The sequence below is a fragment of the Cynara cardunculus genome (genome assembly GCF_001531365.2).
Source record: "Cynara cardunculus var. scolymus isolate 2C chromosome LG 17, CcrdV1, whole genome shotgun sequence".
NCBI lineage: Eukaryota > Viridiplantae > Streptophyta > Magnoliopsida > Asterales > Asteraceae > Cynara > Cynara cardunculus.
In genome coordinates this window covers 34,912,190-34,935,928 of record NC_037544.1, presented here as the reverse complement: position 1 = coordinate 34,935,928, position 23,739 = coordinate 34,912,190, and the positions used below count along the sequence as shown (strand labels likewise).

Here is a 23,739-nt window from a genome sequence, read left to right as displayed (position 1 = left end):
CCGAGTAAGCATTTGGTAAACGACCCCTTAGTATCATCCATTCCAAAGTTCACGAGCTTGTAACTGCTGTCAATATTTATAACTTTAATATGTCTATGGTAACTTATGATTCTTTTTCTATGTTTGAGGATGCTGCTGCTATTATTAAGCTGTGAGCACACACAACTAATATCTTCCTAACCAATGAAAATTGGAATAAGGAATTACAGATTTTCCTCGTGAATAGCTATAGTTATAAACACAAGTGAAACATCAAAATTRCCTACTGGATATCTATCCCATACAAAATAGTTCATCCTATTTGACTTTAAGAACCTTGATATATAAATCACCGATAATTTTAGTTAATTGGTACTTCCTTTCTGCATAGGAGTATGAAAAAATAAGATTTTTGGGTTGGTGTGTWCTAGTTCTAAAGTAATAAGCTARCGTTTTATGATGTAGGAKTAGGGCTGTAAACGAACCGAACGTTCAACGAACCGTTCGATGGGAAGTTCGTTTATTTAATAAATGAACGGACATGAACAYTTTTTTTTGTTCGTTTAGTTAAACGAACGAACATGAACAAGAGTCTCGTTCGTTCATTTATGTTCGTTTACGTTCATTTATATTCGTTCGTCTATGTTCGTTTATATACTAAATTTAATATATAATCTTTTGTTTATTTACTTTGAATTCAAATAATATTTATTTATGTTCGTTTAACCCGTTCGTTTATGTTCGTTCGTTTACGTTCGTTTAGCATGTTAACGAACGAACATAAATGAACACGAACACACCTGATTTCTAAACGAACGAACACGAACACAAAGATTTTCGTTCGTTTATCGTTCGGGTTCGTTCGGTTAAGTTAAATGAATGAATATTAACAAGCCTCCGTTCGTGTTCGTTTGGTTCGATTACAACCCTATGTAGGATAAGAAAAATCCCAATCTATACACATCCAGTAATCTGTAGTATTTAGCCAACTGTAGGATCTTCATCTAATAGACAGCTATTTGGAATTTCATTTTTCCTAGTTCTCTAAATCACAAATGGCATTACATTGCAGRCACTTTTGACCTATCTGAGCAACAGAAGGTTCTCAATTTTGAGTAGTATGCCCTCATCAAGATTAATATTTTATGAACAGATGCAAATATGTGTGACTACAGAGCATCCTTTTGTGAAATATCTCGAGACCAGGTTCCCCTTCTCTGACATTCCTTAGTAAGACTTATAAGRAGTCTAGAAGGTCTGCAATGTAAGGAGTCTAAGAAACCTTATACAAAGATCTAGACAAGGTAATCTATTCTAAAACCATGCATCGACCATCCTCAGGTGCATCAATTTAACCATTGCAAACAAAGTATTTTATAATGTAAATTCTAAAAGAAGACTAAAAGACATTGTTTAACACCACCTTAAGGAGCATCATAATATGAATTCAACATCAATTTAACCATTGCAAACAAAGAATTTTTTAATATGCAGTCAGATTTAGGGCACAATCAAATCACTTGGAAGAAACACGGGAGAAGAAACACCAATAAGAGATTTAAGAATCACATGATGAAAGAACTTATTGGAGAGGATTCATACCTTGTGAATGCCGCTGGTGCCGGCGTCGACCGGAGAGGCAGCCAAAAGTGTGAACAGCGACGTCTTGGGCAACGAGGGCAACGATGGCTGTTGCGGGCGTCRACCGGAGAGGCACTCAGAGGAGATAGTCGAGACGATAGACTAGGGCAACGATGGCTGGTGTCCGCGTCGACCGGAGAGGGCAACGATGGCTGGTGTCCGGGTCSACCGKAGAGGCCGCCGGAGGAGATAGTCGAGCAAGGGAGACTCTTCGATACTCAGATTTTGAAGATATTCAAATTTTGATTGTTAATCTTTTTTTAATAATATTCATGATTTGACAAATTAATATCCACCTAATATATCTTTAAATTATAATTTGCCAACTCATCATAAATTACTTGTTACCTGCTAAACAGGTCAACCAAACCTTTAAATAAACAAAAAGTTTGATAGAGACCCTTAAATGATAATTTTGAAAATTGGTTCCTCAAAATAAGAATTAGGTGAAAGTTGGTTCCATTTTAATGCAATTTTCCCTTATTTTTGGAAGAACTTGAATGGGCCTGTTTTTTAGCATGGGCCTGTGGCATAGCATAAAACCCTAACCCTGTTAAAGGTCAAAACTTACATTTTGACGAAACCCTAGAGTCTGGTGGTTCCTATCTTCTTTCATCAGGCAGACCGGTTCTTCGGAGATCTGCAGCCATGGTAAAACCGTAATCTCTGTTATTTTTACTTCGTTAATTGTTTTCTTAGGGCTTGGATTACGTATTTGATTTGTAGTTTGTAGTATATTGAGCTGGAACAACTTTAAACCTAGACGTTAATCTGTATTTGGCACCGGTATGAATAGGAATTTGAATCGTTTTTTCATAAGATTTTGGTTGTGTGGAAACGGATTTTGGTGTTGCGTGATCTGTGCCATGGAATTCAATGCCTTTTTCATGTCTAATATATGCTAGTATTTGATACGGTGATGGTAGAATTAAATTCAAGTTCTAATTTCTTTTGCTTCCTTCTTCATATGATAAGTAGAGGATTTACTTCGAGTGTTTCTTTTAGATTGTTCTGAATGCATGCTTTGAACTGGGAGAAATATGTCAAAGGAAACGTGAATTAGTTGATTTGATAAGTGAATGTTGTGTGGCAGAAGTGACTGTTGCAAACTATCAAATCCTTAACGGAGAATAGAGATGCAATATGAGTTGATTACCATTTTTGGACAATGATAGATACGGAATACTTCTATTTGAAGTTTGTTACTGTGATAAGTATATAACTTAAAAATATGAATTTTGAGTAAAATGTTAAATGTTTTCAGAAGTTTAGTGTTGAATCAGCACATTTGGGTAGAATTGCATAATAGCTCACTGTAAGTTGTGGTTGTTTTCACTTTGATACGTCTCTTGGAGATTACGAGCTTGCCCTTTTTGCAAACATGAAACTAAACCTTTGCTTATTGTTACCCTGCAAATTAGGTTTTTGGTAAACAAAATATTTATTTGATTAGTAGTCTTGGATTTTATCAATTACATGTAGGAGTACAATGTTACTTTTTTCAAGGGCAAAGGGAGTACCTTCACTTAAGAATCATTCTGAAATTGTGTTCCCAACTTTTTTCAAACACACCCCTTGGCTTTATGTGGGAAGTGTTATTGTGGTTACAGTGTGGGTTCAATTTAACTTTCTTTTGAAGTCTAATTATATACGACATAACTCACACTCTTCATCTTTGGTGAAGTTTGAACCCTTGAACTTCATGAAGGTTGGGCTACAAGGTAATTGGCCCAGCAATACCCAGTAATATAATCACCTTCTGGTGCCTTTTTGCTATATGAAGTAGTTTTGGCAAAACTAATTTTAGTTATAAACAGCATAATTATAATTAGTTAGAACTGAGAAGTCAAGACTTGTATAATTTGCTAAAATTTTTTTTGGGGCTTTTGCTGTTGCCAAGAAAATTAAGTGTTAAACGTCTCTGTTAAATTTTCTAGATGTTATATTTTGGTACCATCAATTTTCTTTTAGCTGTTAGCAACACTGTTAAATTTGTGTCACTTACTGTTCTTATTTTTTAGTAACAATATTGATTTTTTTATTAGCAGTAATGTGCTATTACTTGCTGTGTACTAAAAGATCTCATCTGCAACGAAAGTTAGGATTTTTAACGTTTGTGTCTTTTCAATTTTACATTAAAGTTGGTGGCTTTAGCTTGTATGGAACTATGCTTTAATTTTTTGCTCGTATCCAGGTTAATGTTCCCAAGACTAAGAAGACTTACTGCAAGTCCAAGGACTGCCGAAAGCACACCTTGCACAAGGTGACACAGTACAAGAAGGGAAAGGATAGCTTGGCTGCCCAAGGGAAGCGTCGTTATGACAGGAAACAGTCAGGTTATGGTGGACAAACCAAGCCCGTCTTTCACAAGAAGGTGAATTCAAAATCCTGATTTTATCTTTTCAGTCACTGTTGTGTCTTGGTTTAAGCATCAATGCAAAGATATCAAAATTTGTTAAGGTACTGTTTGGTTTGTGGAATTCCAAAGGAATGTGAAGGAGTTGAAATTGGAATGTTTGATTCCTTTAGACCAAATTTTCGTTCCTCTGATTGGTTCCGTTTTTGTAAAATCTTTGAATTCCACAACCTACTGATTTTGCTCATTCCATGGCTGGGGAGAAGGAATTGCTCTCCATTCCTTGGAACCCTTTCTAAAAGCATTTTAGTAAATGCTAATTTACACAATTTTAAATATTTACATGCATTTATAATTTAAGCATGAAGTTACAAAAATACAAGGAATTTGACTATAACAGCCGATCTCCCCAACCAAGTTTACTTTTTAGCCACTTTTGGAACTGATTTCCCATTTTAGTAAGGTATTTGCATAAAAGCTTATTTTCAGGATAAAGAAAAGAAAAGAAAAAATTCTTTACTCAAATCTGGATCCTTGTGCAAATTTTAGTAAAGGGTTTTTCTCTTATTCTTTTTAATCCGAAAATGGAGTTTATGCAACTGTGGCTGAAATGGGAATTTGGTTGGGGAGGTTGGCTGTTTTGGTCAATTCCCTTTAAATTATATCATAAAAGGGTATTTTGGTGAACTCATTGTAATATAGAAGCCACATTATTTGAACCAAACAGACAGATTTCAATTTCTTTGGCAGATTTCATTTCTTCCAAAAACATTCTTGTGAATCAAACCAATGACACACCAAAGCTTCTACTTTTAGATTTACGATGGTTTATGCAATTGAACAGGCGAAAACCACGAAGAAGATTGTGCTAAGGTTGCAATGCCAAGGGTGCAAGCATGTGTCTCAGCACCCAATTAAGGTTCAACACTGAATCTTAGATTGTTTGAATTCTATTAACCATGTATGTATGTTTGTTTGTTATTTATGTTATGTTATGTGCAGAGGTGCAAGCATTTTGAGATTGGTGGAGACAAGAAGGGCAAGGGAACTTCACTTTTCTAAGCTGTTTTATTTTATTATAAAATAGATGTTACATTTTATTTTTTATGTATTTGGTTGTCACTTTGGGACCTTTGAGATTGGTTATAATTGAAATCTGTCTGTGCTGCTGCACAAATGGACTGGACTTTAACCAAAATTGAAAAGTTTTACTTTGCTGTTGTTCTGGATGGTTCCCAAATAATAGGATAGGTAAACCTTGAATATAAAGATGCACGTGGATGGACAAGATTTAGTTTCGTTCAAGCAAGGGATTGTAGCCAATTGAAAGGATCATCTGATCAATTCATAGGTCATTTTTTTTTATTAACCTGGATATCCAACCCACTTTGCAAGCCGACTAATCTCAAGGTAACCACCTGCTTTACGTGTAGACCGGAGTCAACGTATTTGAACCTTTGTGGTCGTAAGGGGATTTTTGTTTCTCTTTGGATTTGAACCTGGGTCCATAGGTCGTTTTTTATTCCATTAGTAATGAGAATTTATAATATCACACATTGATCAACCAATCAACAACCAAAAGAAAGATCGATTCTTTGGGATCCTTGCTTTCTTCAAACGGAAGGACCATAGATAGAATCAAATCAATTCTCCAAATGCCTTTTTGGATATTCCTCAATGTTCTGACTATTCACGAAACGTGAGAAGCAGACTGAAGAAATCGAATAATTTCTTAGGAATCCTACAAATACTTAAGAGACTATTTTAGTGCATTCATCTTAAATGCAACTTTTATGGACAACAGAACCTTTTAAAAGTTTAGTGGTATTTTAGTTGAACGTGCCAATGTGGCATGTTAGAAGATTGACTCGAAGAAAAAAAAAATGTTTATATACATTTATTTTAATGTCAGAATTAAGTCAATTCATGCTATCAAATAGTTAAAAGGTGCATTTATACCACCGGTTTTCCTTGATTCCAAACATTCATGGCAATTGTGATTCGTACACACGTATACCGGCTCATTTCTTTCTCCCTTTAAAGAATGTATGAATAGAGTATGAAATCATGAGGGGTGATAAAATATTTTTGTGCCAAAACAAACAAGTACCAGAAACAGTAACTTGAAACATTCAACATAATGGAGAGAGATGTAGCAAGTTGTCCATAAAAAACTTATTAGCCAAATACAAATAATTCAATGGCTCCTTTCCTTCCTTAAGATCACAGAGGACCTGGAAATACCCCATTCTCCCTCTGCTCATTCCACCTGTCAACCTGACATCAATCACAAATATGGTTTGGTGTTAGTATGAATAGGGTTGTTTTTCATTTTTCCTATTAAAACATGATATATATATATATATAGGGTTGGGTTCACGTGAGACCAAGGGTTTTTCGTGAGWCCCGTAAGACCAATTTATGTTCATTGATCAACTTTATAATCTAATGATCTAATGGTTTAAAGTTGCAAGGTGGTAATTTTGTAATTATTGAGAAGTTTCGTGGCTTTTATGAATATTTAGATCTGACAATTGTAAATCTAATTCAATGGTTGGGAATTGGTCTTACGGGTCTTACGAAAAACCACTGGTCTCACATGATCCCAAAGTCTATAGGGTTGGGTTCACATGAGACCAAGGGTTTTTTGTGAGACCCGTAAGACCAATTTATGTTCATTGATCAACTTTACAAGTTAATGATCTAATGTCTAAAGTTGCACGGTGGCAATTTTGTGATTATTGAGAAGTCTCGTGGCAATTTTATGATTATGAATTTTAAGATTGTAGATCTAATCAAAGGGTTGAGAATTGGTGAAACGGGTCTCACGAAAAACCCTTGCTCTCACATGATCTCAAGTCTATATATATGTTTGTGGGGGTGGGGGGGGGGGTGGAGGTTCAAATGAGAAGGCAAAAAGGTGAAGAAGGTGCAAATGAAAGGTTCATATTTGAATCATTGATAAAAAAAAATGTGAATTCACATATGCATCTTCAAATGGATTTCTTTTGGGGTTTACCGACTCACATATGAACCTCCCTGCACACCTTCTCAAGTTTTTTACCCTTCTCATTTGAACCTTTATCAGATTCAGCAATTTCTGCTGTGGCTTAAAAGTTAAGTAAAAAATAAGCACTGCTTAAAGGTTGAGCAAATAAATCATAAGTTCATTCAGCTAATTAAGCAATAAAAAACAAAACAGGCCCCTTGTTCAAATCCTCAAACGGGCACATTTCACTTGAATATACGGTTTAAAGGGTCTTTCTTAGCAAGGTAAAAGTTTGGAAAGCCAAGTATTGTAAACTGAAAGAATATGGATAAAAATAACATAGTTTTATAAACTTCTCATCAGATTTTGCCCATCTATGACTGATTTATATGATGGTCATAAAGTCCATGATTCTGCTTTGTGTGTATCGACAGATACAGGGATGCACCGAGGCTCTCCCCAGTTTTGACAAGGTTGGGAAGGGACTGGGGACATGATGACATCTTTGTTCACCACATTTCCCACGGCCCGGACCGCCTATGACAAATAAGCAACCCTACTAATTTTATTGATCCCTTAATATTAATACCAGAAGGCAATACTTTTTAGTTCCAAAAGGATATCCATTGATCAACTTAACAAGCTTAAATAAAGATATAAAATGTCCCGTAACTGAACTTGGGAGATATGGGTATTCAAACATATTTTGTCATGAGAATCAGCAAAAAGGTTGTGGAATCTAGGTGCTCAAATAAGGATCAAATATACAAGGGAAACAAGTAATTGCTCACCCATTCACCCGGGCAAAGAGAACGATAGAATTTAGCAAATTTCTCGCATTCTGAAGCATCATCGCCCTTTGCTGCCACACATCTGCAGTTGATCAAAAATTAGTAAGGCAAGAAATTCGTTCAAAGAAAATATACATTGCTTCAAATACAGAAGAGAGAACCATATGGCATTATTTAAAGTAGGAAAACATTAAATCAAGAGATTCATGAACAACTTGGGCTTCTTGTTAACAAGCTTTTCAATCATCACAAAGATATAAACTCAGATGACAGCTTGTAAAGTAAAGAAAGAGAGAAAAGAGTGTATGAGCTCATTAAAAAAAGAATCGACTCATTACTGCTTGCTATCTCCTGACTATTATTCTGCCTGACCCATAACTAGGTTGCCAATCATGGGCAAACAGTTTCAAAACACATGCCTGTGTTCTCTTAACTTATGGTGAAAAAAGTTACTGGTGGATGCGAAGAATCATGGGTAGCTTTATGTTTGAGATACCATAAAATTTATTTCTTCACAAATACCCCTGTTGATCTCTGACACTCCTTACCTTATGGTGCCAAATTTATTGATTTATGGGTAGATAGGAATATCTATAATCCAATGTCATGGGGGCTTACTCATTCTCTACATGAAAGAGACATGCATTTATCCTTCTACTGCAAGTAAGAATTTTCGAAGAGATCATGTCATCCAAAAAGAAAGATGAGCTTAATTGTTCACAACAAGGCGGCCATCGGTTTGAGTCACAACTCACAAAAACAGTCTCTTTGTAAAATGCAAGGAAAAAGATTGCATAGAAAGCTATAACGTAAGAACATGAATGTAGATATATGGGTGTGCAACATGCGGATACCAGGATTCGGAGATTCTAAAAGTTTGAGGATAAGGAGGTGCTAAACGTTATTGTATGCGTGTATATAGTAGTCTAAAAGAAAACCTCTAAAAGGAAGAAATTATCTCGTAACTCATAGAGAACATATATAGAATGAACACATACTTAAGTTGATGTCTTATCTTGCTTTTACTTCTACTTCATGAATCCAACACTTGAGCAAAGTCACTCTGCCCCCTTGCGAAGGTATCAAGACAAAAGAATTTATGTGTCCTCACCTCCTTTCAGTCTCACAGCCAAGAAAAATTCCCACCATAGTTTCGAAACTAATAAGCTGTAAATTTCATCTCCCTAAAATAAGTACAAAAGTATTATCCTCAATCCAGCTGATGTGCTTACTAACCAATCCCAGAGAGCAAGTTCAAACATTGTTTGGATTTTGCTCAATATTGATAATTGGAAGCATTGTCAAAACTAGGATTTCAAGTCAAGGTGTAGATTGTAAATAGTGTGACTCGGATCCTAGTTTACAGCAGTGTAGTTTTTCTTTGAGGGACAAACCTATAATTTCTATTGATTAATTAGAAGTTTACTGTTTTTGTTTGGAACTTTAGAAGCAGTTAACATTTTGTATTATGCACTTTCTGCAATTAGTTTTAGTTGACAAGCAACAGTAGAAATCGATTTTCTCCATGGTTGATTTTGTTCCCTGATTTTGGTAAAATTTCTCAACAGTAACTTTCCTTTTTGTTGCAAGCCTGTCCGAACTAGTTTGAGGTACACTATTTCCAAAATGAATCCAACCTCAAACATAAAGAAAACCAAACAAACTCTATGCATGTTTAGACCTATTTCATCGTATTAGAAGTGCATGATGGTGATACCATAGTTCTATAAAAAAAAACATATTAAGCGTAAGTAATAGAGTTTGTATCATAAAAAGTAACTAAAATGTCAAAATACTAATATACTTCTCATAGCATACCTGTGAAACTCTACATAGCGGGTGAAACAGTGCCTGCTTTGATTTGTTGTTGGGAAACGATAGTCACCCGGTGCCGTCTTCAACTCGATCTGAAGACATCATGAAAGAAAATCATTACAAAATGGCATTAAGAGTGATTACATCCAAGGGCAATTGATATCTTATTAAATAGCAAGGTTCAACACTAATTACATAGATAGAAAACAGGAAAAATACTTTAAGATTGTTCAATGATATTTCATTAGGTGTAACTGAATGAACGAAATATGCCCAATCAACAATAATTTTGTTCATTTACACGTAAAGAAATAAATATATTAGAGCAAACAAGAATATACGGCAAGAGTGTTTTTGTTCAACAGTAATCCAATTTCCAATATCCTAATATATTTTGTGGAAGCTTTATGCAACACAATCAAGCGAAAACACAACACAATTACAAGAAATCCAAGCTAACGCATACAAGGGTAAAGCTAAGAGGATTCTAACAAATTTCTGTTGGCATCGAAGCAAGATATGCACTCAGAGTCATATATTCAGCTTTGTTCAATGTGGGAAGACTTCTTCGAAGGAATTGTGAGGAAAAAGATTAAGTATGGTCGATTTCTTTCGATCCATCTTTATTTTAATATTATTTTTTTTATTATAGAGTTCCAATAACGTAAGCGAACCAACCCGCCTCTTAGACACTTATGAAAGAGAAGTAATACTTTAACCAATTGGCATTTCAGTTAAGAAAGGACACCAAAACAAGGAAAACTAAAGATTTTTTTCGCCGATTAGTGCACAGACCTAGTTATGGGGAGGGGAAGCGATTCGCTGTTCTATTTTTATGGGGAGGGGAGGCAATAGGGCTCATTATTCGCCAATTCGCTTGTTCTATTTTTATGGGGAGGGGAAGCAATACTGGTTTCATTATTGCTTAACATACCCTAGTTATCTTTAACAAAGGCATCAAACATCACAAGAATATGCTTTCCAATGGTCGCATATAGGGCTCAGATTCCTCCACTAGGGTCCTCCCCATGGATTCTGAATATTTTACAACACCATATTCAAACAAAACCCTCCGCGACCCTCCATAATAATAACAATACATCGATGAAGGATAGAAAATTTCGACAAGTGTCAATGATTCGATCTAATTCCAATTCTCATATTGTTCAAAACGACACCAAAATTCTAAATTACCATATAGCAATGAAAGAAATGTCGATCTCAAAGTCACAGGCGCATAACAAAAACAAAATTGAAGCCTTGATCGTACACAACACTTAGCGAAACATAGTCAAATCCTATAGATCCCAAAAGAACGAATAGCAATGCAGATTATAATCCAAGAGTCCATCATAACACCGATCAAATAAGAAACAAATCACAAATGTAAAACAATAATTAGTGCAAAAAACAATAAAGAATCATCATTCAGTACCTCAGCCATGATTGATTGATTAGAAAACGAAGAAGATGAAGCTTCGATTCAGAAAATGGGGAAATGTTGAGGCCTTGACGGGAGACCCAGATGAACCTAAATAGAAGAAATGTTACATTATCACCCCTTCTAGTTTTAATAAATCCACACCAACCACCAGAATTATCGAAATATAACATACACATCCCTACTATCTTATAAAACATGGTTATTATCAATAGAGTGGACTATCTATGCTTCTTTTTTCTATTTTCGTCCCTTGAAATCATAAAATTACATTTTGGTCTATTTTACATGTTCTGAAGCCCAATTAAGTCCTCTACAGTTAACACCATTAGAAGAGCTTCGTTAAATGCATCATGTGAGGGGGGAAATCAGTCATTTTACCCTTTCTTTTTATTTCATTTAAAAAATAGTTTAAATAATACATACCATTTTATAAATAATACCCACGCCCTCTGATCCCATTAGCTTCTTCTGTATTACTCTATCCATTTTCTTATTGGATTTATATATGATATAGGGTTTTGATTTTACGTGTTTGTGTTTAGATTTGTGACCAGTGGTGGGTAGTGTTGAACCTGAGTTTTACCAATTTAGGGTTCTTAAATTGAAGTTGAAGGAGGTGGGAGATGAAGATGGGTAAAAAGACCAAAATGCCCCTCACGTGAGAGGCACATGACTCACTTAACGGACTTTAGACTAACGGTGTTAATGGGAGGGACTTATTTGGGCTAAAAAAACCAAAGAATGGACAAAGTTAATTTTAGGAATTCAAGGAAGGAAAACGAAAAAGCAACCATAGACAGGAACCAAAACTGTAATTCACTATTATCAATATTATCTTATAAAACATTTAGAGCATCTCCAACATATTCTTCAAAATGGAAAATCAAAAACAGTTCATTTTGGATATTATAATATTGATTATATTATTAAAAACATTTCGTTCATTTAAGAGTGAATTAAACATTTGGTTCCTCGTGAATGCCTCCTTTTTGATTTTCGTCCTTCGAAATCATAAAGTACATTCGTGGTCCAAAAAATGTTTTGGAGCCCAATTTAGTCCCTCCTTCTAACACCGTTAAAACATCTTCATTAACCTTGTCATATGCCTCTCACATGATGGGCAATTTTGTTTCTTCTCTCATTCAAAGCCAACCATCTAAGGTTTTTTGGTTATCGAATCAACCATCCAAGCAAAGGTATTTGATCTGGTTTTTTAGAACCTGACCAAAAGTCAGATGGTTATCTTGATCTGGTGATGGTGTTCTTGGATGATTTATGAAGACGATTTCGATATCATATCTGTTTCTTGTTCTTGATTTAGGGTTTTAGAATCGATTGTCATATTTTGTTTTGATTTTGGGTTGTGAGATGGATCAGTCTCCAGATCTAGTTTTATGGTTGGGAATTTGGATGTTCTTCTTAACAACGTTCATGTTTTCACATCTTCAGATTTTGTTTTTGTTTTATGTTTAAATGAATTATTTTGTTCATCGTCTAAATTTGTGTGCTTTGAATATTCTCAGAGTTTGATTTTAAGGGGGTGTTTGGGATTGCTTATTTTAGGTTTTTTTTAACTTATTTCAGTTTGGCACCGGGGATAAGCTAAATGCTAGTGTTTTGGATGAGGAAAAATAAAACTGCTTATATCGATGCCAAACCGGTAATAAGCAGTTTTTGATAAGTTAATCATTCCTGACTTATGAAAATTATTACCAGTGTACCATTTTAACCATGTTTTAAGCATGTTTGTTAATTATTAATCTTATTGATATAAGTTTTTCTTTTCTTGATTTGCTTTCTCAAAGGGAGAAGAAGATAGGTAATGTTGTTGACTGGAGTATGAATGTTCTTGACTTGAGTACGAGTGTTCTTGGGGATGGATGTAAGGTTGAAGAAGACAGGTAAAATGACTAAATTGTCCCTCATGTGAGAGGTACATGACTGACTTAACGGAGCTTTCTCTAACAGTGTTAAGGGAGGGACTAATTTGGGCTTCAACACACGAATTTTGGACCACCAATGTACTTTATGATCTTGAGGGACGAAAACCAAAAAAGGACACATTCACGAATGACCAAATGATTGATTCACTCTACATTTAATAAAGAGTCAACTATAATTTAGTCCCTATGATTTGTCGAAAATAACACTTTTCATCTTTGTAGTTTTAAAAATACAAAATAGTCATCGTGGGTGAGACAGGTTCCCCACTGGGTCGGAGCAAATCACCATCCTTAAGTTGATAGCTTCTGATTTTGGAAGATGGGCTTCTAAGATGAAGGTCTCATAACTCCTTGTTGCATACCTTGCTCCACTACTAATATATACAGGGGACGTTGTATTTACAAACCAATTTTAGTCGTCTATCTAGTTTAATAAATATCTGATTTCATTTTGTTTCCTAATCTTAAAGCCATGATCATAATGAATAGATCTTATCATCTTTCATATAAATCTTAATCATAATTAATGAATCATGATAATTGTCTATGAATATCTCTATTGCATCCTAATGCAAACATTGCTTATGGTTTCTATCATAGCTCTAAATAACTCATTATGGCCTCGTTATGGCATCAAGGCCTGGGTTCACTACCACATTAACTCCTATGGCTCCATTCAAGGCTTGACTTTCACTGTAACACGTTATGGCACGTTACGATGCGTTATTTTGTAAGGTGTAAGGTTACTTTAATGTATATATATTCCGCCTTAGGGCAGACCTTGAAAAACGCCATGACCTCGCCGTACTTTGGAAGGTTTGAGGTTTGACCTTGCCACCACGCCACGCCTCACGTCATTTAGAATCTTGGTTTCTATAGTTTGTTAGAATTATATGGTTTGTAATGAGAAGTTTTGTTGCAAACCAAGGGACAATCGAGAGTGCAATACATCTTTCCATTCATCATGAATAATGGACATGAATTTTTTTACAGTATTCATGAGGAATAATGGACGTAATTTTTTTTACAATATTCATGATGAATAATACACCATTCACGATGAATATCTCGTGAATTAACCAGAAACGTGGTGTGCTCTCGTTGTCTATTGGTTCGTAACGGAGGCCAGGTTCTCATACACACAAATATATATGGGGGGGGGGGGTGGTTCAAATATAAACCATGTGATTCTAACAAATCCTACAAACTTAATCTCAACCATTGATTTTGTTTATTTTGAAATTTAGAGGCAGTTATAAAATACAGTTGAAAGTAAATTTAGGAAAATTTAGAGGCGGTTATAAAATGCGGTTGAAAGTAAATTTAGGAACCGATCTAATCCATACCGTTGATTATCTACATGTACAATTGAGATTGGTTTGTAAAGTTTGTAAGAATCACATGATATGTAAAATAGACCTCTCATATATATATATATATGTGTGTGTGTGTGTGTGTGTGTGTGTGAGAGAGAGAGAGAGAGAAATGTTTTGTTTGTGGTAACCGTGAGATCTAATCTTAACTACAAATCAAAAGTTAAATTAGAATATTAACAATTTTGATAATTTTAACTTAAAATGTTAATTAAGGGTATTTTAGGGATTTTATGAATATCCTCTCTCATCTCTCCTCATTCCTCTCTCCGGTGAATCTTATTCGACGAATCTTATTCCGATAAACCTTATGTGAATACAAGATACACTGTGATACCAACAGATATTCAGTGTGATACCCATATATACATACAAGATGCACAATATGATACCCTTTGTAAAACAATGAAAATAACGAAAATGCACATTATGATACATTTCATAAAAGAAAGAAAATATATTGTAATTCACGTGAAACGTTGTGAACGTTATCACTATGATACAATTTGATTCACAAACGTCTTTAAAATACGATGTCATTGATATACTAGGTAACAAATTCTAATTAAATATTTCATTCTAAAAAATTTAATTAAATATTTTGATTAGTTGTCAAATATAGAATTACTATATTACATTTTTAGCTTATTTAAGAAATATTCTTAAATATCTTAAATGAGTGGTTCACGTTGGATCTCACGTTTACCATAAAGTCACAAACTAATCAGTTCTCCCTTGAATGTGCCTATATATATACACACACACACATATATAGGTGAAAGATCATGTGAAAAAAAGAGTTAAGATGAGAAATGTAAGAAGGATCTGTACCTTTGATCACCTTTAATCTCAAACTCGCTCATGAATCGCGTTTGATACGGAGATGGTGCATCTCATCCTAATGTACATCCAATGGTGAAGATCCCTTACGTTTCTCACCTTAATTCTCATTCTCACCGGAACCCAATCTTATATGTGTGTGTTATGCTTGTTCTATTAATCTTTATTATTTCCATACTCATTATTCCATTATCAATTGTAAGTTTGATCTCTCATGTTCTGTACAATTCATCATTTATGCAGCACATCACTCATTGATCTCTCATTATTCCCTTATTTTTTATTCAAATTACGTATAACACGCAAAACTCATTTTCTTAATCTCAAACTACACGGATGTAACTACAAAAATGGTGTCTGATTGGTTTAAACTTGGATCCAAATGTCAAAAGTACCTGAAGGTCCCATGTTCAAATTTAAGGAGGAATAAAAATCCTCTTTGTGGCCACGAAGATTCAAATACGGTGACTCCAGACTACTAGCAAAGCAGGTGGCCATTCTAAGATTAATCGGCTCACATAACAAGTTAGATATACAGGTTAATAAAATAAAAAAAACTACACGGATGCTTTAAACCCAAATGAGAATCCAAACTCAACCTATTATACGAGGGTTTGAGCATACACCATAATCATATATAATTGGAAACTTTAAATGGTAAAAATATATTTGAGATAGAATCAGCATATTCAGTTATTTCGTCCTTTTCAAAAAAAAAATCTGCAATTTAGAGGCCGTTTACCTAAACACTTACCCGGTAAGCACTTACCGGTAAAATTCAACACTATCGCTTACTTATCGGGCAAAATTTTATTCATTAAAACGCATAGTATGTAACAATTTATCCCTGTTAAGCGCTAATCATGGTAAGAGTCCTTGTCTTCACTTACTGGGATTTATTGAAGACGTATTTAGATGAAGTTTGTACAATGACAATATTTAACAATCAAAAAGAGCGAACCACGCGAAAAACGAAATTAAAATTCAGGAATATAAATGTTATAAATTAACCAAAATTCTGTAACATCTAAAACTCCTATAACACTATAAGTTACTGGGATTACATTTGCATGAACAAACTGGGTGAGATCTGCATATGGCACAAATTGGAAACAGGACAAAAATAACCTAGATGGCAGTTATCACCGTTTCAGGCCCTAGAATAAGAACCATCATATGGCGGTCCTCCCCACTGTGGGTTGCTGCCTGGAGCAGTTGATCCAGGGTGGCCTCCTCCGTAGGAGGGCATTGGTGGTCCTCCCCACTGAGGATTTCCACCTGGAGCAGCTGGTCCAGTATGACCTCCGCCATAGGGAATCATTCCCTCTCTGGCACCACCAACACCCATCTGGAGATGATGATGATGATGCTGCTGCTGCTGCTGCTGCTGCTTTCCATACCCATCAACATAACCGCCGCCACTAGCGTGCATCCGAGGTGGTGGAGGGTATAACTCTTGGTTCATATACGCCCCACCGAAGACGGTTGGTGCTGCATACAGCACAAACTTTGTTATTTTTCAGGTAGGAAACAGTAGGTTTCACATTCAAGATTTTTTTTTAATCAACCTGGATATCCAACCCACTATGCGAGCCGACTAATCCTAGGGCGACCACCTGCTTTGCAGATAGTCCGGAGTCACCGCATTTGAACCTCCATGGCCACAAGGGGATTTTTATTTCTCCTTGGATTTGAACCTGGGACCTCCTAGTACCTTAGACCTTTGGAGCCAAGCTCAAACCAATCAGGCACCACCCTTGTGGTTCAAGATTTATAGGCTATTCCTTTATACCATTCGCCTATGTTTTTCATTATTTGCTTCCCATTCCAATTCCAATTCCAATTCATCAAGTAAATGGGACCCGTAATTACATATCTGGTTTTTCTTGCACCATATAAATGAAAACGTTTGAATGATGTAAAGAAATAACACCTTAATTGAAAAAGTTAAAGCAGAGGAGAACGAGGCACAGGAATAAAAAGAAGAGAGTTATACCGTGTGCCCTCTTCTCGACGTTCAAAACCTCAGCTCGTAACCTCTCCACCTCTCTTGCCATCCCCACAAGGTCTTTCTCCATAAGTTCCATTTGTGCCACTTTCTCCATGTTTAAGCTTTTTTCATACTCAAAAGTTGATCTGCAAGAAACAAGATTAATTTCAGACCAACCATCAAATTCTTGAAGTTTTACTACCATACATCATCAAGAACATTATGAAATAAGTGGCAAATAAGCATGTGTTTGTAGAGAGACAATACTGGAATCAGGTGGCTTAAAAAGGAATGATGGAGCTGGATACAGGTCTTGACAGAAAATGCTAAAGATAGCACTGGTGCTAAGTTTTAGCACTTTTCACTAGAATAAACTAGTCATCTCCGACCTGTTAGTGCTAAATTATAGCACTTTTATATATTTGACATATATAAATATATATATATATTTATTTATTTGATTAACCTGAATATCCAACCCGCTATGCAAACCGACTAATTCAGGGCGACCACCTGCTTTGCAGATAGCCCGGAGTCACTGCATTTGAACCTCCGTGGCCACAAGAAGATTTTTATTTCTCCTTGGATTTGAACCTGAGACCTCCAGGTACTTTTGACATTTGGAGCCAAGCTCAAACCAATAAGGCACCACCCTTGTAGTTTTTGACATATATTTATTAATTTATGATTTAACTATAATAATTTTTAGTATATATTAATTAGTATAAGTAAATTAGTTAAATAATATTTTTATATCTTATTTAACCACCCAATATACTACTTGACCATTGATTATCATCGATTAATTCAACCTCCCAAATCTTTACTTCTACCAACGCATTTAGTTGAGTATTTAGTTTTAATTTTTTAATTTTCAACCAATAAAATAAAACATATATCAAAATTACATTTTATTCGAGTTAAAATGGACTTCATCATTGTCTTTCAACTTGTGCTAGTGTTCTTCAACACAGGATGTTTTTGACCCATCAAGAAGAGCATTTTAGCACATTTTTGGCTCTTTAGCATATCGGTTGGAGATGATTTGTAGCTATATTATGGCACTGTAGCTCTTTAGCTCATCGGTTGGAGATTTGATGAGCTGCATTGCATGATGGCMAGAGTTCACAAGTTTTTAGACCTCCCATTCCTGGGTTAGACTAGGGTGTGTGCATCTTCCTACCTTGGTTATGTTTTCTTGTACATGCTTCTGGTTGTGTTTTGTTTGTTTGTTTATTTGTCTGTTTGAATGTTGTTGCTTCTTCCTCGCTCATTTTCAGTTTTTAGCACTGCCTTTTGGTAAAAAATTTGAGCAAGTTTTTTCATTTCTTTTCGCACAAGTCAGGGGTCTACACCGAAACACCCGTGCTACTCTTCGGTGCAGACGTTAGGTCTGAGTACATCCCACGCCCCAGACCACCTCTGTGTGGGACATATGCGGTTTGTTTGATTTGGTTTATTTCCACTCAACAGAAGAACCAAGTTTTAGAGAAATAGCTAGGAAAACTTGAAAAAGGTTAGAGCCAAGTGTCATTCACTAACCGTAACTTCTGGTGTTCCTGCCTCAAGCCATCAAGTTCAACATGCATTTCTGGTACTTTTTCCACATCAGCACGGATCTTCTTCAATTCCTCGGTAACCTGTTCAATTTGACCAATCAGATCCTGTCTAGTTGCCACCAAGGCCCTGGCCTCAGTGTGCGCCCTCTGAAGGTCCTTCCTCACTGTCTCACCGGCTAGAACATGAACTTCCATTTTCGCAGTCTTTTCCAATAAGATGCGAATTTGAATGTCACTTTCGGTCTGGATGCTTCCTATATGGGCCCTGAGTTTTTGAATTTCTTGTTGGGTGGCAACCAAGTCTTGACGTAAAGCCACATGAGTGGCTGCCAGTCTCTGATTGTCACCAGCAAGCCTTTCTATTTCAGCTGACTGAGCAACTAGTTTGCTATCTGCATGCTCAGGATGCAGTGGCTCTATGCCGTGGCCCACAGGGTATGAACCATGGCGCATCATCCCAGGAGCTTGTGCCGACCGGCTCCCATAAGCCGGTGGTCCGTGTCCTCTTGCAGACATCTATCTGTCTGGCAGAAACCCTCGTGATGAATTAGGATTTTTGAAACGAAAGGTAACCGCTTCTGCAAAACAAGAAGCGCATGATGGATGAGTGAATAATTACTAAAAGAAGGTGGCTATATCCTACAGCTGAAACTTTTTACAAATGGTTAGGGGTCGCTCACTAACACAAATTGGGCCAGCGTTAACCAAGTAAGCATGTTGTCTGCGTAACAGGTTCGTTCTGGGTAAGCTCCGACTGAAAATGGTTGTTTACCAAGTGTCTGGGTAAGCGCTGATCGAGTCGGACAGCGACCCTTCCTTACTGGGTCAACATCTCGATCAACATATTTTTGGGTCAGAGTGTGTTGGTAAATAACATCCCTTCTTACCGGTAAGCACCCCTTACCCAGTAAGAAGCGGTCAGCAGGTAGTAAACATCCCCCTTAGTGGTCAAGAGTATCACCAGATCATCCTATGGATTTCATGGCCAGAACCCCTACTGGCAAAAGAAAGATCACTACAAGTCTGGCATTCAACGAACTTTAAAATAAGTTCAAAGAAGAAATCTGCAATACATCTACTTAAGAAGATGAAAACTAAAATAAGGATAAGTGAACAGGATATTTCTTGGTGCTTTTTCTATTATTTTATTTAAACTACAGTAAGTAGTATGTGTACTTGTGTATGGCTTCTTTCACATACATAATCATTTTCACTGATCTTTTTCCTGGAAAACCAATTATTCAAGATATTAGAATCATAGAACTGCATGCAACATGCTCAATCAGAACAAGAGGAAAACAGCCTCACGTCACCAAAAAGCAATACCAAGCCACATTAGTGCAGTGAAAGCTACCTAGCCACCTCACTGAAATTTTCAGAGCATGTACCATTATATAGTCTTCACAACAGACAACAGATATGACTCATTGGTCAAGTGCAAAAATTGGGTTTCAATTTAAACCTGGCGAATTTTACATTTTTTAATATGAGCTTCATTTTTATTTATAATAAAGTTTTATATCCATGAAAAATATAATCTCACCACTAAGATCCAACAAATATATCATACCAGTACCTCCCTTAAATGATAACAGAACACCTGAAAGTTTTGATGGCAGATTTGATCAAGTCAAGTAGATTTGATGGTTGATCTCAGATTTTCTATTCTCTATTCAATACCAACCTGAACAGACAAGTGAATTGCACACTTCAAGAAACTCAAACACTTTAACCTGCCACTATATCTAGCTGTTTAGTTGCAATTTTCTCTCCTAAAAGAAACTAAATATATTAGGATTTTACAAACTTAACTCGAAGGGATATTACATGATTAATAATGTATTATATTTTTGGCAGTTATACATGATTAAGAAGAAAGCAATATGTATTGCACCAGAGAATTCTTGAAAGGTAAGTTCATCTATTACCTATATGTAATATTGGTTGCTTTCAATTACATAATTACAAGCTTGTCATTTTTTTTTCTTAATATAGCTTATCGTTGTTCTATAATTAAAATAATGGTAGCCTCACCCTACTATAATCTTGCATCCTACGTTGTCGATAAGAGTTGCACCATCACTCTCCCTCCAATCTTCCAACTGTGTAACTCTTCCAATCACAGACAATCATTTTCCCATGACAGTAACAAAATTAAATGCCAAGTCTAGTGCATTAAGTAATCCATACCAGATTCATTATGTCAATCAAGAGAACACAGACATTAAATTAATAGTTTTTTGTATAGACTATAGACTTGCCATGCATTTTCTCTATCCATACCATAATGGTCCTATGTTCTTCATCGACCTCCTGAACTTATTACAAACCAAATAGGACAAGAGAAGAAAAAGTGAGGGATACTGAATATGAGATGGAACATTTTCAGTTAATGTTATGGTTAAGGGCAACATATTGTTTTTGGTGACCTACAACAATTTCCCTTTCTCTTAGGTTTTCATCTTTTCTTCAAGGGTGTTTCGATTCAGTAATTGATGTTTTCGAGTCAATAAGTTGACTTAACACTCCACGATTATCTTCATTAGTACTAGTTGCGAGACTTGCAATCTATGAAGCACAAACACTTCTTAAAGGTTTGACATATCCATTTCAAATCCGTATTGGGCATCAATACTCATACTTTCAGATGCTTCAACTTTATTAGCTTCAATTAATCCTTTCATATATGATAAACACATACTTATGCAAACTAATACAATTTAGAGCTGCTTCCAAATACTTGTTCAGATCCTATGTGTGGTTATCCAGTGATAGAACATGATCGCTTCATCAATCTTTGAAAGAATATGTGGTATTGGAGTTAGCATGACATTTACTATCTTATCTTTTGGTTATATGGTAATATAGGTGGTATTTGGAGTTAGTATGAAATTTACTTATCTTTTGGATTATATGGTAATTCCTAATTTGATGCTAGAGGTAAGTCCAAAGATCATGAGAAAAAAAATGAACCATTTGTTATAAGTGCTAGAATTTAACATAATATGTGCATTTGTAATTTGAAAGTGAACCATTTGACTGAAGTTATGCAACAAGTATTTAGTATATACATCTTCATGCATCTACAATTTATAAAGCCATATTCAGAACTCTAACATAACATGTTGTTTTCTATTGAATATGTTAGGTCCATTATAAGATTTTAGGTGTATCCATGTTAGTGTTTCATACGTTGCCAACTTGCCATAACTCTCTCGTTATTATCATTATGGGGTAGACACACCATTAAAGGTACAAATATGGAAAATGCCATGAAGTAGCTTCAATGTAATTTATCCACATCACATAAAAAGTACAACTTAAAGACCACAATGCAGACTCTAATGGTGTGTCTACCCCAAAGAGTAGAGTGGTGGTTTCCTAGAGAAGACCTCCAGCTTGTGAAAAGTGTGAGAAAGCAAGAAAGGCAGATATAATAAATTTTGAAAAAATAGTTATGAATAAGCAATAACATACAAATAGAAGCAAGTACGAGCAAAACATAACCAAGATAAAGAAACTATACACCCATAGTCTAACTTAGAGCTACGGTAACCTAATTACTGACTCACTGACCCTATCCCCACCCTCTACCTACCTAGCCCGCTCCCTTCCTCCGGTCTACGCTAGCAGCAGATCCCCACCAGAATGCACATTAATCTATTCATAAATGAATCTCCATTTATCGATGGTTCAAAATGATAAGGGTAATGCAAGTATATAAACCCCATTCAACAGTAACAGCAGTAATAACTGAGCGTATATAATTGAGTACTAAATTATCATCCTCGTAGATAAACAATTCTAATAAATTTTATCAAATAATTATTGCTTATTACTGAATTTTGACATTGATAACCGATTTTATATATATTTTTTTTCGAATAAAAAAAAACAATCCCTAATCACATAAAGGGCAAACTTTAGCTAGTTAAAAAAAATAACACAATCCAATTTAGGTTGAAAATAACTAGGGTTTCAATTTTCGAATTTAGGGTTCCAAATGAGCTGAGTCAAAAAAACAGCAGAATGATCAAAGTAACACAAAAATTAAAACTTCAGACAAATCCGATCAACAAAAACTATAACATATACGTAGATGATCAAGAATTGAAAACGATCGTTACTTACTTCTCACCAGAAGAAAGCGATTGGCAGAAAAGACGCCAAAGAAAACGGACGATTCCGGTAGATCGGCTGGGTGTAAAACCGGTGATCGCCGGCCGGTTGGAGTAACCAGGCAAGGGACGAATGGAGCAAGGCAGCGCTTTGAAAGGCGAGTATTAGGTATAGAATTCTGCGTCTATGTTTCTGTGAACATACATCATCATGTGAGAAAGGAAGTACGACCAGAAGTAAGCTAAAACACGACAAGTAATTTTAATTTCATATATCTCGATACTTTGGTATTGATTTGAAAAATGAAGATTTCTACGCCTTTTATCCTAACTTTTATATATACTTGGAATTACGTAAAATCAATCTGTTTTTACAAGTCTCGTAAAATCATTTTTTTATACTTGAAATTCTACAGCAAAATACTGTAAGATAACCTTCACAATGTTTTTTACTATGAAGGTTCGGATTTTTTTTACTTTCACATCATTCTGCTATGAATTTTCAAATGTAAAAACGTTGTCTCACGTGTCTCATGAAAACAAACTGGTCTTGCGTGAAACCAACCTTATATGTGTGTGTGTGTGTATATATATGTATATATAGGGGTCTAATTAAATGAAAACTAATTAGTTTGTGGTAACTATGAGGTTCAATCTCAACCACAAATCAATAGATAAATTAAGAAATTTATAATTTTGGTAAATTTTAATGCAAGAACATTTTAGGTATTTTCTTTCATCTCTTCTCTTTCCGTCCCCCCGACCTCCGTCCTTCGGTGATACCACAGTGGTATCACAATGCATCTTATATGTGTTTGGGTATTATACTGAGGTCGTTTGTGCGGTCGATCGGAGATGTAACACAGTGATATCACAATGCATCTTATATGTGTTTGGGTAT

General features: G+C 35.5%; 3 protein-coding genes across 3 annotated transcripts; 1 reads left to right on the top strand and 2 right to left on the bottom strand.

Moving 5' to 3' along the window:
• Positions 1-1,467: 1,467 nt before the first annotated feature.
• On the top strand, positions 1,468-5,189 carry LOC112500019. The gene is made up of 5 exons (XM_025103280.1): positions 1,468-1,775; positions 2,163-2,271; positions 3,815-3,994; positions 4,821-4,895; positions 4,979-5,189. The coding sequence occupies exons 1-5, from the start codon at positions 1,468-1,470 to the stop codon at positions 5,036-5,038; spliced, it is 732 nt and encodes a 243-aa protein (XP_024959048.1). The 3' UTR covers positions 5,039-5,189.
• A 793-nt stretch (positions 5,190-5,982) lies between these two features.
• LOC112501284 (cytochrome c oxidase subunit 6b-3) lies at positions 5,983-11,095 on the bottom strand. The gene is made up of 4 exons (XM_025104995.1): positions 11,007-11,095; positions 9,575-9,663; positions 7,757-7,838; positions 5,983-6,253 (listed from the first exon to the last, which is right to left on the bottom strand). Exons 1-4 carry the CDS (start codon positions 11,013-11,015, stop codon positions 6,200-6,202), a joined length of 234 nt encoding a protein of 77 aa, XP_024960763.1. The 5' UTR covers positions 11,016-11,095; the 3' UTR covers positions 5,983-6,199.
• A 5,033-nt stretch (positions 11,096-16,128) lies between these two features.
• On the bottom strand, positions 16,129-23,070 carry LOC112501244 (protein FLX-like 4). The gene is made up of 4 exons (XM_025104953.1): positions 22,852-23,070; positions 18,704-19,298; positions 17,168-17,307; positions 16,129-16,662 (listed from the first exon to the last, which is right to left on the bottom strand). Exons 2-4 carry the CDS (start codon positions 19,234-19,236, stop codon positions 16,322-16,324), a joined length of 1,014 nt encoding a protein of 337 aa, XP_024960721.1. The 5' UTR covers positions 19,237-19,298; positions 22,852-23,070; the 3' UTR covers positions 16,129-16,321.
• Between the last annotated feature and the right edge of the window lie 669 nt (positions 23,071-23,739).